At 44.7% G+C, this 14,006-nt stretch overlaps 1 protein-coding gene across 1 annotated transcript in view; it reads right to left on the bottom strand.

Moving 5' to 3' along the window:
- The window catches only part of Fam169b (family with sequence similarity 169 member B), a 99,298-nt gene that overhangs the window by 25,369 nt on the left and 59,923 nt on the right, over positions 1–14,006 (bottom strand). The window contains exon 6 of the mRNA XM_029535540.1: positions 8,865–9,042. Coding sequence (XP_029391400.1) covers positions 8,865–9,042 — 178 coding nt within the window. The remainder of the gene's footprint in view (positions 1–8,864; positions 9,043–14,006) is intronic.

Genomic DNA, 14,006 nt, shown 5'->3' with positions numbered 1-14,006 from the left:
CTCTTCTCTCTTCTCTCTTCTCTCTTCTCTCTTCTCTCTTCTCTCTCTCTCTCTCTCTCTCTCTCTCTCTCTCTCTCTCTCTCTGCCTCATGCCTCTGGATCAGATGTAAGCTCTCAGCTACCATCTCAGTGCCATGCCTATCTGCCTCTTCCCTGCCATGATGCTCATAGACTCACCCACTGAAGCTATGAGCAACCCCCCAATTAAGTAACTTTGTTACTAAGTTTCCTTGGTCATGGTATCTCTTGATGGCAATAGAGAACGAACTAAGACAGCTACATATCAGCTTTGAGGCTAGCCCGGCTTGCAAAAAACTTGATCTTAGAAAAACAACCAAAAGAAAAAGACACTCTCAGAGACTTGAAAAACATTATGAAGCACTGTAACACTGATATAATTGGAATCCCAGAAAAAGGAGAAAAATAGAAAAAAAGCATATGAAAAAGACATGGACAAAATTTCTCCATAAATGACAGAGAAGTGGTTTGGACATGGTGGTGCACATCTGTAACCCCAGAACTCAGGAGACAGAGATGGGTGGATCTCTCTAAGTTTGAGGCCAGCCTGATCTACATAGTGAGTTCCAGGACAGCCAGGGCCACAAAGTGACACCCTGTCTCAAAAAGCAAACGAACAAAAAGTATGGCAGTGAATATTTACAGATTTAAGAAACACAATAAACCCCACAAAACACACACAGGAAGTCAAGTCACCCACGGACCGACCGTCAGACGTGAGCTTTTGTAATTCTTTGATCCAGGTTAGCTGTTTCCAGCATGAATGTGAAATGAAAACATACTTCGATGAGCAAATTCACAGAAAATTGTTGGCAGAACTGTACTACAAGAAACACTGAAGAAAGTAGTTTAGCCTGAAGGCAAATGGCACCAGGAAGAAACCAGAGCCAAAGAATAGAAAAGGAAGAGGGAGCTGTGAGAGTTAGCAGGTTTGAGTCATATACTCTTTTCTTACTGTTTGTCAAAGGTATTGCTAGTTTTTTAGAATCATATATCAATACTAATAGGCTTATAACAAAAAAAAAAAAAAAAAAAAAAAAAAAAAAAAATGATTTTTTTTTTTTTCTCATTTCCCGCTAATGACTCAAAGTTCCTTTCCTATTTAACCCCTGGTGATACATGATCACACTTGGATTGTAAAAACAGTGTTGCCTGTTTGTGGTGAAAAAAAAAAAAAAAACAACATATCACATCAAGATGCATATGGCGGGCTGGAGAGATGGCTCAGTGGTTAACAGCACTGGCTGTTCTTCCAAAGGTTCAATTCCCAAGTGGCTCATAACCATCTGTAATGGGACCCGTGGCCTTCTTCTGGCGTGTCTGAAGACAGCTACAGTGCACTCATACACATTAAATATATAAATATTAAAAAGATGCATATGTAGGACTCACTACAGTTGGGTGAAGATTTCTCAAGTTTTCTGGTAAAAATAATCAATAATGTAAATGAAGATATGAGCAATCAAATACAATTGAGGATCTGGAGAGGAAAATCAGCAACATAGCAGAAAAATGCAGTAAGATACATAAGAAAAACAGCAGTATGGATGGAAAGAGGCAGAAAATGGAAGACAATTCTAGAAGGAAGTTAAGTTTTAGGGAAAAAAAAAAAGAAATGTTGGAAAAGAAAAAGATCAATGAATCAAATAAAAAACACAGTGATCGCCTTGCGTGGAGCTGACCAACTCTGCTGCCACCCAGGCCCAGATGCAGTGTCTTGAGTTGGTCCACGCCAAGATCTTCTCCATCTACAAGCTGCTGGAGCACATGAAAGAGCTTGTCCTGCAAAACCAGGTGTCATGGATGAATAGGGCCGCCGGTCCTAGGTCCTGCTGAGGCTGCAGCCCATGCTGCTTGCTCTGCTGGGAGACAGAGGGAGGCAGTAAGGGGAGAGGGGTAGTGCTGCTGCCTGCAGGCTACACACACAAAGATTGAGCCCTGGGCCTTGGGGAGGCAAGGAGGTCGGCAGCAGCCTGGAACTCACCCAGAACCTACCCCAGGACACTGTGCCTTGCAGCAAGATCACTTGGCTCTGGGCAACAGCAGGATATCAAGAGATAAGTCCAGTATTCATGGTGCATTATAAACCAGAAAGCCTGAACCAGATCAATAACTTGTTGCAATGAATATATACATGTTAAGCTGTTTGTAATACATATACACACACACACACACACACACACACACACACACACACACACACACGCGCGCGCTTTTGTGTTACATTGCAGTTTCCAGTGCCACTACAACAGCTGAATATGCAATAGAGAGGTGGGAAAGATAGAGGGAGAGGTGCTTACACAGTGACGTAGAGCTCCAAGGCAAGGGCCATGTTGATGTGGGTGGCCTGTGGCCTGTGCAGCCACCTCAGGCCATGTATGTTCAAGGTCCATGCTGCCACCAAGGGCCATGTTTAGGTCTGTGATCCTGCTGCATCTGGGGGCTGTGTTCAAGGCCATGGCCATGTTACCACTGAAGGCCATGGGGATGTCTGTGGTCTTTGCTGCCACCTGGAGCCAAGTCAATCTTTGTCGGCCATGTTGCCACCTTGATGTCCATGGACCATGTCCAGACCAGGTTGATGTCCATGGACCAGGCTGCTGCTAAGGACCATGTTGATGTCTCTTTGACTTGTTCTGCCCCAGAGGTCATGTTGATGTCCTTGGCCTGTGCTGTCGCTGAAGGTTATAATGGTGTCTGTGGCCTGTGCTACAGTAAAGGGCCATGATGATGTGTGTGGTCTGTACTGCCACCGGAGACCATGCTGAGGTCATGACATGTGCTGATGCCAGAGACCATGTGGATGTCTGTGGTCCGTGTTGTCGCCAGAAACCGTGATCTGTGTTTCCGACCACTGTAAAGGGTACAGAAGCTACCTACTCTTGCAGTAGCATCAATGACTGTAGACTCACAGTTGAGAAAGAGGGACATAGGAGGCTTTAGTGACAACCCCTACCACCACTACCCACCCCCAAAAAAGTAAAGCCTAGACGGGAAACCCTCGAAGAGAACTCTTGAAAACTGCGATAAGGACACTGAAGCGTAGCTGTCTACACTCAAGGGCTTCTGGTGCTGGTGCGGGCGCGGGTGGGGAAAGACTCAGTTTTCTGTAAGGAGCTGGACACTGGGAGTTTGACCATGCACAGTGAGGACAGAGGCAACACAAAGTGGACTTGGGGTTTTCTTCTTCTATTTATTATTGTTGTTGTTACTGTTGTTGTTGGGGAGGTCACGTGAGTGGGGAAAGATCGGACAAGACTAGAAAGTGAGTGTGATCAGGGTGCACGATGAGAAATTTCCAAATAATCAATATGGGAAAAAAAAAAAAACCCACAGTAAGAAGCATCACCAACTGACTTGAGCAAGCGGAAGAAGGAGCATCAGGGCCGGAGGACAAGGCAGATGGAAGCCTTCTTCAAACATCAATAAGCAAAACTAGCCAAACAAGCAGGCATTGGGCTAGTGAGATGGATCAGTGGGGAAAGGCCCCTGTCCCCAGTCCTGAAGACCTGACTTAAATCCCCAGGACGTACATGAGAATGGACTCCTGCCTACTACTGTCCTTCGACCTCCACACACCCACCTTGACACTAGTGTGACTCCCTCTCACCCAATAGTAAATAAAATATAATTTTTTAAAAAGTCTCTACCAATAAGCATGACCACGACATCCAAAAAACCCTGGGATGTGATCAAAGGACCAAACTTAAGAACCCAGACGCCTTAGTTTGGGTTTTGCTGCTGTGAAGAGACACCCTAACCCAAGGCAACTCTTACAAAGAAAACCATTTAATTGTCGACGGCTTACAGTTTCACAGGTTTAGTCCATTATCATCATAGTGAGAAGCATGGTGGTGTCCAGGCAGACGTGGTGCTAGAGAGGTACCTGAAAGATGTACACCTTGATCCACAGGCAGCAAGGAAGAGCCTGTGTCTCACTCGGCAGAGCCTGAGCATTGGAGACCTCAAAGCCCACCCCCCCCCACACACACAGTGACACACTTCTTCCAATAAGGCCACAGCTATTCCAACAAAGCCATACCTCCTAATCGTGTCCTTCTCTATGGGCCAAGCATTTAAACACATCAGTCTATGGGAGCCATGCCTATTCAAACCACCACACCAGAGGAGGAGGAGCTTACATAAGCACTAAAGGCAGAGACCTATCAGTGGAATTATTGCAGAAAATTCCCAAACATAGAGAAATACATATCCAAACACAGAAGCATTTAGACCACCACCATATACATATATATACCTGAGAAAACTCTACCCCAACATATAGTCAAGGTGTCAAACCTCTAGAACAAAGAAACAACATTAAAAGTTCTTCAGAAAAAAAATGCCAACTTACTACAAAGGCAGAAACATCCGGATAATAGCAGGTCTCTTAACAGCCATGCTAAAGGCCAGGGAAGAAGGAATGGTGTATTTCAAGAACTGAAAATAAATAACTGCTAACCAAGACTGCTAAAGTCAGCAAAGCTGTCTTTAAAAGTGGAAGGGAAAATCTGGGCATCCTTAGACAAGCCCACACCAAGGAAGTTCATGGCCACCGGACAGCACTCTAGAAGACTCTAGAATAGCACTCTAGAAGAAAAAAGAACCCCACCATTGCAAGGACACAGGAAAGAATAAACTTTATGAGAGGGAAAGAGAGACGAACAAAGAAGAGCTGGGAAGGAATCCACCACAGCCAAGCCAGCAAACCAGTAAATTCCTGAGACTAACAAAGAGAGGGAAAACAAGTCATCTAAACACCGCTATTAATAACTCTAAATGTAAATGACCTCGAGTCAACATGAAAGAGACACAGATTGGCTGAGTGGATTAAAAAACAAGATCCAACCATCTGTTGTCTCCAAGAAACACAACTCACTGGTAAAAATATCCATAGATAGAGTCAAAGAATGGAAAACAATCTATCAAGTGAGCAGAAACCGAAAACAAGCTGGCATAGCTCTTCTGGTAGCTGATAGAACTAGACTTTCAGGATGAAGATTTAGCTAAGCTGGCATAATGCTCACCCAGCAGGCACAAGGCACCAGGTTCACTTGCATGTACTGTACTGCTCAGGCGTGACTGTGATAGGGAGACAGAAGAACAAGAAGTTCAAGGTCACCCTCAGCTACCAAGGAAGTTGAAGGGCATCCTGGACATATGAGACTGATAAAGAGAATGCCATACAAACAAATAAAAGCGACAATTCATCAAGAGATTGTAATAATTGCCAATACATGCACTAAATATTAGAGCCCCCAATTTCAACATGCAAATGCTAATAGACATAGAGATCAAACAGGTCCCTGACACTATCAGTAACAGCAGATGATGTCAACACCCTATGCTCATCTTCAGAAGAGGGCATCTAACTGAAAAGTCAACAAAGAAATCTTAAGAGTTAAACTACAGAACAGAGCAAATAAAGTCACCTGACAGCTTCATAATATCCCACCTGTAAGATACAGTACATATTCACCTATAAGATTCACTACATATTCACCCATAAGATACATGGTACATATTTGTCTTAGCCCATATTCTCATGAGACTTAAAAAAAAAAAAAAAAAAAAAAAAAGATACTCTGGCTACAATCAAAACCTCACCAAGTATAAAAGGATCTAAATGATGTTTTGTATCTTACCAGAACATTGTGCAAGAAAATAGAAATCAATATTAGGGGAAAGAAAACTATATAAAAACATGGAGATAAAACACTATGTCCTTGAATGACCAGTGGGTCAGTGAAGAAGTCAGAGAGGAAATTTTAAAATCCCCACTCTCATAGTTTACCAGAACCTTTGGGATAAGGATAAGGCAATCTTTAAAGAAAGAAAGAAAGAAAGAAAGAAAGAAAGAAAGAAAGAAAGAAAGAAAGAAAGAAAGAAAGAAAAGAAAAGAAAAAAAGTTTAGAGCTATGCGTGCTTATAGTAACAACAAGAAAGATTTCAATAGCCAGGCAGTGGTGGCACACACCTTTAATCCCAGTACTCGGGAGGCAGAGGCAGGCGGATTTCTGAGTTCGAGGCCAGCCTGCTCTACAGAATGAGTTCCAGGACAGCCAGGGTTACACAGAGAAACCTTGTCTCAAAAAAAGAAAGAAAGAAAGAAAGAAAGAAAGAAAGAAAGAAAGAAAGAAAGAAAGAAAGAGAGAGAAAGAAAGAGAGAGAGATTTCAATAAATAGCCTGATGACACACCTCAATGTTCTAGAAAAACAGGAATCTAAACCCAAATAGTAGTCAGCAGTAAATATCCAGGCAGAAAGCAGCGAAATGGTGTCTAAGAGAGCATCAACCACACAAGTTGATTATTAAAAATAAAAAATAAAAATAAACAAGATTGACAAGTCTGTGGCCAAATGAATTAAGAGTAGGGGGGGTGAGCCAGGCCTGGTGGCGCAGGCCTTTAATCCTAGCACTTGGGAGGCAGAGGCAGGCGGATTTCTGAGTTCGAGGCCAGCCTGGTCTACCAAGTGAGTTCCAGGACAGCCAGGGCTATACAGAGAAACCCTGTCCCGAAAAACCAAAAAAAAAACCCAAAAAGAGTGGGGGGGGTGGAGACAGAGAGACAAAGAGACAGGGAGCACACAACTAAATAGAAAGTAGAGCTGAAAGGGAAAGTTACTACAGGTTTCAATAAAACCATAGACCCATTAGGGAAAACTCTGAAAACGTGTGTGCCAACAAACTAAAAAATCTAGGGAAAAAAAGGAATAAATTCCTAGACACATACGGCCTCCCCAAACCAAAAGGATGTGAACAAATTAAACAAATACATTAACAAGCAATGGTACTGAAGCAGCGCTAAAAAGCCTATCTGCAAAGAAAAACTCAGAACCAGGTGGATTCACTGCCAAGTTCTACCAAGCCTTAAGTGAAGGCCTAGCAACAGTGATTTCCAAACTGTCTTGTGAAATAAAAAAGGAAATGGGGAGGAGTGACAAGCAGTTACGATGATAGCACAGACCGAGCATGGTCTAATCAGGGCCCTAAGCACACAGAGGCAGGCAGACCTCTGTGAGTTCAAGGTGAGCCTGCTCTACAGAGTGACTTCCAGGACAGCCAGGACTGTTACAAAGAGGAACCTTGTCTCAGAAAAAAACAAACAAACAAAAACTTTATGAGTGTTTGCCTACATAAGTGTAAGTGTACCACATATGCCTGGTACCATGGAAGTCAGAAGAGGACATCTGATCTGAAGCTAGAGTTATGGATTTATGGTCCAGCCATAAATCTTTTAAAAAGTAAAAAGGAAACAATCAAACTGGTCCTATCGAAGCTAGCAATACCCTAAGACATCCCAGTTATGACCTGTCTCTGCCAAGAGACCCAGGACTAGATCAACAAGGGCGGGCATTCACACTGCGCATGATTCTCTTACACAGTTAAGCTTGGCTATTTTAGGTTTTTGGTTTTTTTGGTTTTTGTTTTTTAAATGAGGACAAAAACATGCTTTAGGAAAGATGAATTATAAGTGCTTCCCCGGGCTGGAGAGATGGCTCAGTGGTTAAGAGCACTGACTGCTCTTCCAAAGGTCCTGAGTTCAAATCCCAGCAACCACATGGTGGCTCACAACCATCTGTAATGAAATCTGCCGCCCTCTTCTGGAGTGTCTGAAGACAGCAACAGTGTACTTACATATAATAAATAAATATTTTAAAAAAAAAAATAAGTGCTTCCCCTTCATCTTAATTATTCTCTGGGCCCATCAGTCTATCTGAAACTAAGACGCCAGGAAAATGGCAACCTGAGAAAGTATAAAGACACTAGAGACACATTGAGGTCACAGGGCTAGTGACCGTCCAAGGGACGCTACGGAGACAGCTATATGCCAAAGCACCTAGAACGGACCTCAGCAGACATTTAACAAAGCATGAGGCTCTGGTCATATTACAGAAGACAGAGGGGGAGGCAGAAAGGGAAGAAAAGAAGGGACTTCATCCCATCCTGGACAAGTACACACACACACACACACACACACACACACACACAATGTGAACATGGTTCAAAACAAAAATCAGCCTTCTGTATCCACCAAGAACACTTACCTCCAAAAATAGCACATCCATTGGGGATTTTCTGGGAAATTTAATTGTTGCTAAAATTGATACTTTTCTTGCCAGTGAGCTTGCTCGGAGTGTTTCCAAGCAAGCCTGATGACATGAGTTTGAGCCACAGAATTTACATGGTGGAAGGGGAGAACAGACAGGCACAAGTTACACTCTGGCCCTCTCACCTCTGCCAAAACCCCTCCCACCTGCCAAATAAACACCTGGAATTTTTTTAAAGCAATTTTGAAAAAGAATAACTTAGTAAGCGGAGGTGATGCTGGAGCTGGCTGGGCGAGATGTTGATTGTCTTTTAAAAGACGATTAAAGAAAGCAGCTGTCTGAAAGGACAGACAGACACCTGCAGCCCAGTGGTTGAACGCCTAATGCTTGCCAAGGATCCTAGAAGGAAGTTGCTGTTGTCTAACCTAACCTTGTGTGTGTGGCCAATTCCCTGTCTTGTCTTCTGAGGTAATGTCTGAAAATCTTGGCATCTAGGGTGCTTCCTGAACACATGCCAGCTATCAGCAATAGTATTTATCCTGACAGCTAATGGTTAACATTAAGAAGAAAAGAAAAAAAAAGCATTAAACTCTTCCTCGGAACCCAGGATAAGGCTTATAGAGATGCGAAAATGAAATCCATGCCTTGGGTTGACTTACACGAAAGTTTAATTAGCTGGGAATCCTAAGCCAGAAGAGTCCACAGAATGCCAGTGCCGAGAGGGGTCTGCAGAGACAGGCAGACACCCGGCATACCCACCCCACCCTCCACCTCATAGGCCACGTGTCCCTCACCTTTCATTTTGATTGAGTAAAATCCAACTGCGGCTCCATCTCTCCACAGAATCTTAGCTTGCTCCTTCGCAGGGTGAGGTAAGAAAAACATGTCATCGCTGTCCAGCCTTCTCTCCAGTCTTCCGAAAACAATGGCGTTGAGGACAAAGAGAACAATCCTTTCCCCAAAGGACTGAACCTTAAAAGGAAAAAGAAAGAGGGGGCCCCCAGCAAGTAAGACCAGACAGGAAGTGGCACGCACTCGCGCACGCGGCAGGGCCAGGTGAGACAGAGTGCTTTCGATGCAGATGAAGTCGCAATGCCACTGACTCATTACAAGGTAGTACAGAGTAACAGTGTCAGGGGACGGCGGCTCAGGCCCACAGACGAAGCACGACAGAGGGAGTCTGCCGAGAGTGACAGAATAGGAAGTCGCCTCCAGGGCAGCCAGGTCAAGCATCCCATGAGATGCTCTGTGTCCAGAAATAACCCAAGCTGCCATTATAACACAGTAGCATCCTGGCCCTGCCCATGGGTGGCAGGGGGTGAGGGAGTGGGATGGACTTACACAAAAGCCACAGCAAAAGCCACGGATTTTTTAAACGTGTAACAGATTTCAAGCACACCTGGAATCCCAACCCCAGAGCATTACGAGGACTCGAGGCCCACCTTGAACTTATATAATAGAACCCTCCTGCCGACCCATGACAGAATCATCCGAAAAAGGAAACCACCCTGTGGTCAAAGTTAGGAAGCCTTCTCGCTCTCTTTTATTTTTTTAAAGATTTATTTATTAATTTATTTTGTGCATATGAGTACACTGTGGCTGTACAGATGGTCATGAGCCTTCATCTGGCTGTTGGGAATTGAATTTAGGACCTCTGCTCGCTCCGGTCAATCCCAGTCACCAAAGATTTACTTATTATTATAAATAAGTACACTGTAGCTATCTTCAGACGCACCAGAAGAGGGCATCATATCTCATTACAGGTGGTTGTGAGTTGCCATGTGGTTGCTGGGATTTGAACGCAGGACCTTCAGAAGAGTAGTCAGTGCTCTTACCCACTGAGCCATCTCACCAGTCCCCGGAAGCTTTCTCTGATGCAAGCCAAAACGATGTTAAGTTCCTGTCTATGAGTCTTTGGAGCACAGGGCCCAGGAAGGGCAAGTGTGTAGCTGAGATCAGGCTTCTCGTCTGGATTCACATGAGACATGGCTACATGGCCATGTCTGGCTACAAAGCCAGACCGTGACCTATGATTAATCCTACAAACAGCCCTCCAGGCAGCACAAATAACTGAGAAAAGGCAGCGTAAAGAATGAAAGCAGCCAGCCACTGACAGGAGAAATGTATCATGGTGCTGAGTTTTCTTCCTACAACGAGGCTATGTGACAGCCAAGGTGTGTGTGTGGGGGGAGGGGGGGCATGGATCCACATTGCCTCCAGATTCATGCCCCAAGTTGTGACTTCCACCCACATGTTGTCACCTGACTCGAATCTGCTGGGGAGGGTCTGGCTTACAGGTGCAGACACTGAAGCTCAAAAAGGTTAAGTGAGAATGTGGACTAATTTTACTGTCTCCTTCCAAAGACAACTTGAGACAGCTGGTCTAGGGCTATCTCAAGGTGCTGGCTGGGGTTAACAGGCCAGGACTCCTCCATCCCAAACAGCACACCTACTCAACAAGCCCAGACGGCAGTTAAGTCCCTCCTGCTTCCTCATCCACCAGACCTGAGGCTTTGGGAAAGGGACCATCCGCTGCCAGCAACAGAGTGCTGTTTTACTGTCAGCTTTCCTTTCTTGGATGTTCCTGTTTATGCAGGGAGTGTGTTTCTATGTTGGTGTGTGGGTGTGTGCATGCACCTGTATGAAAGAAAGAATGTGTGTGTGTGTGTGTGTGTGTGTGTGAGTGTGTGAGTGTATATGTATGTGAGTGAGTGTGTATGCATGTGAGTGTGTGTGAGTGTGTGTGCGTGTGCCAGAGGTCCACACTAGATATCACTCTTCAGGTGCTGTCCCCTTTAATTTTTGAGACAGAGTCTCTCACTGAAACTGGAGCTCCCCAAAGGCTGGCTGACCTGTGAGCCCAGGCATCCATGTGTCCCTGTGTCTCTGACTCTTCAGCTCTGGGATTACATGTGTCACCATGTCCCACGTTCTATGTGGGTTCCAGGTGATGAACTCAGGTCCCCATGCCTGCATGACAAGCACTTTACCAACTAAGCCACCTACCCTAGGTTTATGTTTAATACCAGATGCAAAAATTATCGTCCTCATCATCATCAACACCATCCCCTGTAGCTGTGGGATGTCAGCTTCATTTCCTGGGAGATCTCAGCCATTCAGCCTTCTTTGAGATTCAGTTCAGGGGAGGAGAGACTGAGTGAACTCTAAAACACTGTTATTATCATTGTATGTCTATGTACTCTCTCTCTCTCTCTTTCTCTGTCTTACACACACACACACACACACACACACACACACACACACATATATACACATGCACCATGCACACACATGCACGTTAGGACAAGATGTATATGTGTAGACACATGGTACACACGTGGTACACACATGGTACAGAGGTCACAGGACAACTTCGTGGAGTCAGTTCTCTCCTTCCACCTTAACATGGAGTTGGGGGAATCAAACTTAGATCATCAGGCCACCACGGCCACCACGTTTACCCACTGACCCACCAGACTGCTTTAAAAATGATTAGTAGGGCAGCTTGCAATGCCATACCATCCAGCACCAAGTGTCCAGGGTCCACAAACTTCCTCGTTGGTACAGAATGTGAAGATATGTCACCCTCATCTGGAGCCAGCTCTTAGAAGAGGAAGACACGTTCAGATCTGACGGATTCCCTTTCTATCTCAGACAGTGGCAGCCAGATGAAGTTCAGCTTCGAGAACTAGCTGGTCTCAGAGCTAATGGGGATCATCTGGGAGGCTGTATCTTTTTCAACTATGAAACCACAGGGAAAGTGGAGTAGAGAGCAGACCCCATGTGGCAGAGGGGAAGCGTCCAATCAAACACTGGCAAGAGAAGAAGGCAGGAAAGGGAGTGTGCTTAATTTGTCCAATTCCATTACAGGGAGGAAAAAATGCGTGACATGTGATTTTGACTTAGAAGCATTTCCGAAAACATAAAACTGAGATCCATTTCTAAGCTCTCACTGGGACCACTAATTACATTAACAAAGAGAGCATTAAAGACGCTTTTTCTAGTAATTTGTGAAAAAATAAGTGGCTGAGAAACAAAACCTATTAAAAACAAAGCAAAGACAAAGCCTTACCAACAACAGAGCGGAATAACCCCATGTACGGGGTGGGGTGAGAGCACAGGATGTCACAGCGCACGTTGTTAAGTTCTTTCTATTCGGAACATAGACATCTGTACAGCGCACGCTCAGAAACTTGGAGGTGGGCTCCTAATCTAAACTTGGAAGAGATGGGAAGTGAGAAAAGCAACCACTCTCATTCTGAAACATTCTATCAGAATCTGACCAGCACCAGCACCAGCAGTCACCAAATTGTCACTGTGCCCACTTGGGACAAAGAGCCTGGGACAACATGCACAGTGTTCCTTTGCTGAGTCCCAAGGCAGCACTAGTTTTCTGGAAGAAAACTTTGCAGAACACCTATAATAACATCTACCGAGTCTACTGAGTCCGGGTGTAATCTTTTTAAACAGGCAGCTTACAGAATGGGAAAAGAGCCGTGGATGTTTCTCAATCACAAATGGCTCGCATATGTGGGAAACACAATTCAACAACAAAAGTTCAAGTATCCCAGTCTAAAAGTGGGCTCAGGAAGGATCAACAGGCATTCTTCCAAGAAGGGCATATGTCTTAGTTAGGGTTTTACTGCTGTGAACAGACACCATGACCAAGGCAACTCTTAGAAAAAACATTTAGTTGGAGCTGGCTTACAGGTTCATAAGTTCAGTCCATTATCATCGAGGTGGGAGCATGGCAGCATCCAGGCAGGCATGGTTCAGGAGGATGTGAGAGTTCTACATCTTTATCTGAAGGCTTCTAGCAGAATACTGACTTCCAGGCAGCTAGGATGAAGGTCTTAAAGCCACAGTGACCCACCTACTCCAACAGTGTCATACCCTCTAATAGTGCTATTCCCTGGGTAGAGCACATACAGACCATCACAACATACAAATGGCCCATGAGTATAAAGAAGGATGCTCAGTATCCTTAGTCATCAGGGACTGCACATCCACACATCGACAGGGTACCACTTCACACCTACAGGATGACATATGAGCTCCTGGTCTGCTGCTGTGATGAAACACCATTACCTCAAGCACCTTAAGGAAAAAAAGGATTATTGTGCCTTAAAGTTCCAGAAGGACAGGGGATATCATGGTGGGAAAGAGATGGCGATGAGTCAGGGAAAGCAAGGCAGCAGGAGCAGGGAACTGGCTGGTCATATATTTACCCATACATGGGAAGCAGAGAGAGACAGAGACAGAGATAAAGTGAGAGACAGAGAGAGGCAGAAACACAGAGAGAAGCAGAGACAGACAGACAGACAGACAGACAGACAGACAGACAGACAGAGAACAGGATGTGGGACAGGACTCTAAAACCTCAATGCAGTATGCCACTCCTCCAGTGACATACTTCAGCAAAGCTCTATTTCCTAAAGGTTCCATAACCCCACACACAGCACAACTAACTGGGGACCAAGTGTTCAAGTACTTGGGACTGTGGGGGACATTTCATACCACAGATGGAGAATAGAGGAAGCAGATGACAGTTCATATTGCTAAGGACATGGAGAGACTAAAGCCTGCTGGCACTGCCGGTGGGAAAGTTGGGTAGTACAGTTACTGTGCGGGGAATCCTGGCAGTTCCTCAAAACATGAAATGGAGAGATACCAGGCTGGAGAGAGAGCTCAGCAGTTAAAGGCACTAACTGCTCTTCCGGAGGCCCTGAGTTCAATTCCCAGCAACCACATGGCGGCTCACAACCATCTGTAATGAGATTCAGTGCCCTCCTCTGATGTCTGAAGAGAACGACAGTGTACTCACATACACTAAATAAATAGATCTTAAGAAAGGAAGGAAGGAAGGAAGGAAGGAAGGAAGGAAGGAAGAAAGAAAGAAAGAAAGAAAGAAAGAAAGAAAGAAAGAAAGAAAGAAA

The sequence above is a fragment of the Mus pahari genome, chromosome 1, assembly GCF_900095145.1.
Source record: "Mus pahari chromosome 1, PAHARI_EIJ_v1.1, whole genome shotgun sequence".
NCBI lineage: Eukaryota > Metazoa > Chordata > Mammalia > Rodentia > Muridae > Mus > Mus pahari.
Note: the sequence above shows the minus strand (reverse complement) of the source record. Positions and strands in the feature narration are given on the sequence as shown.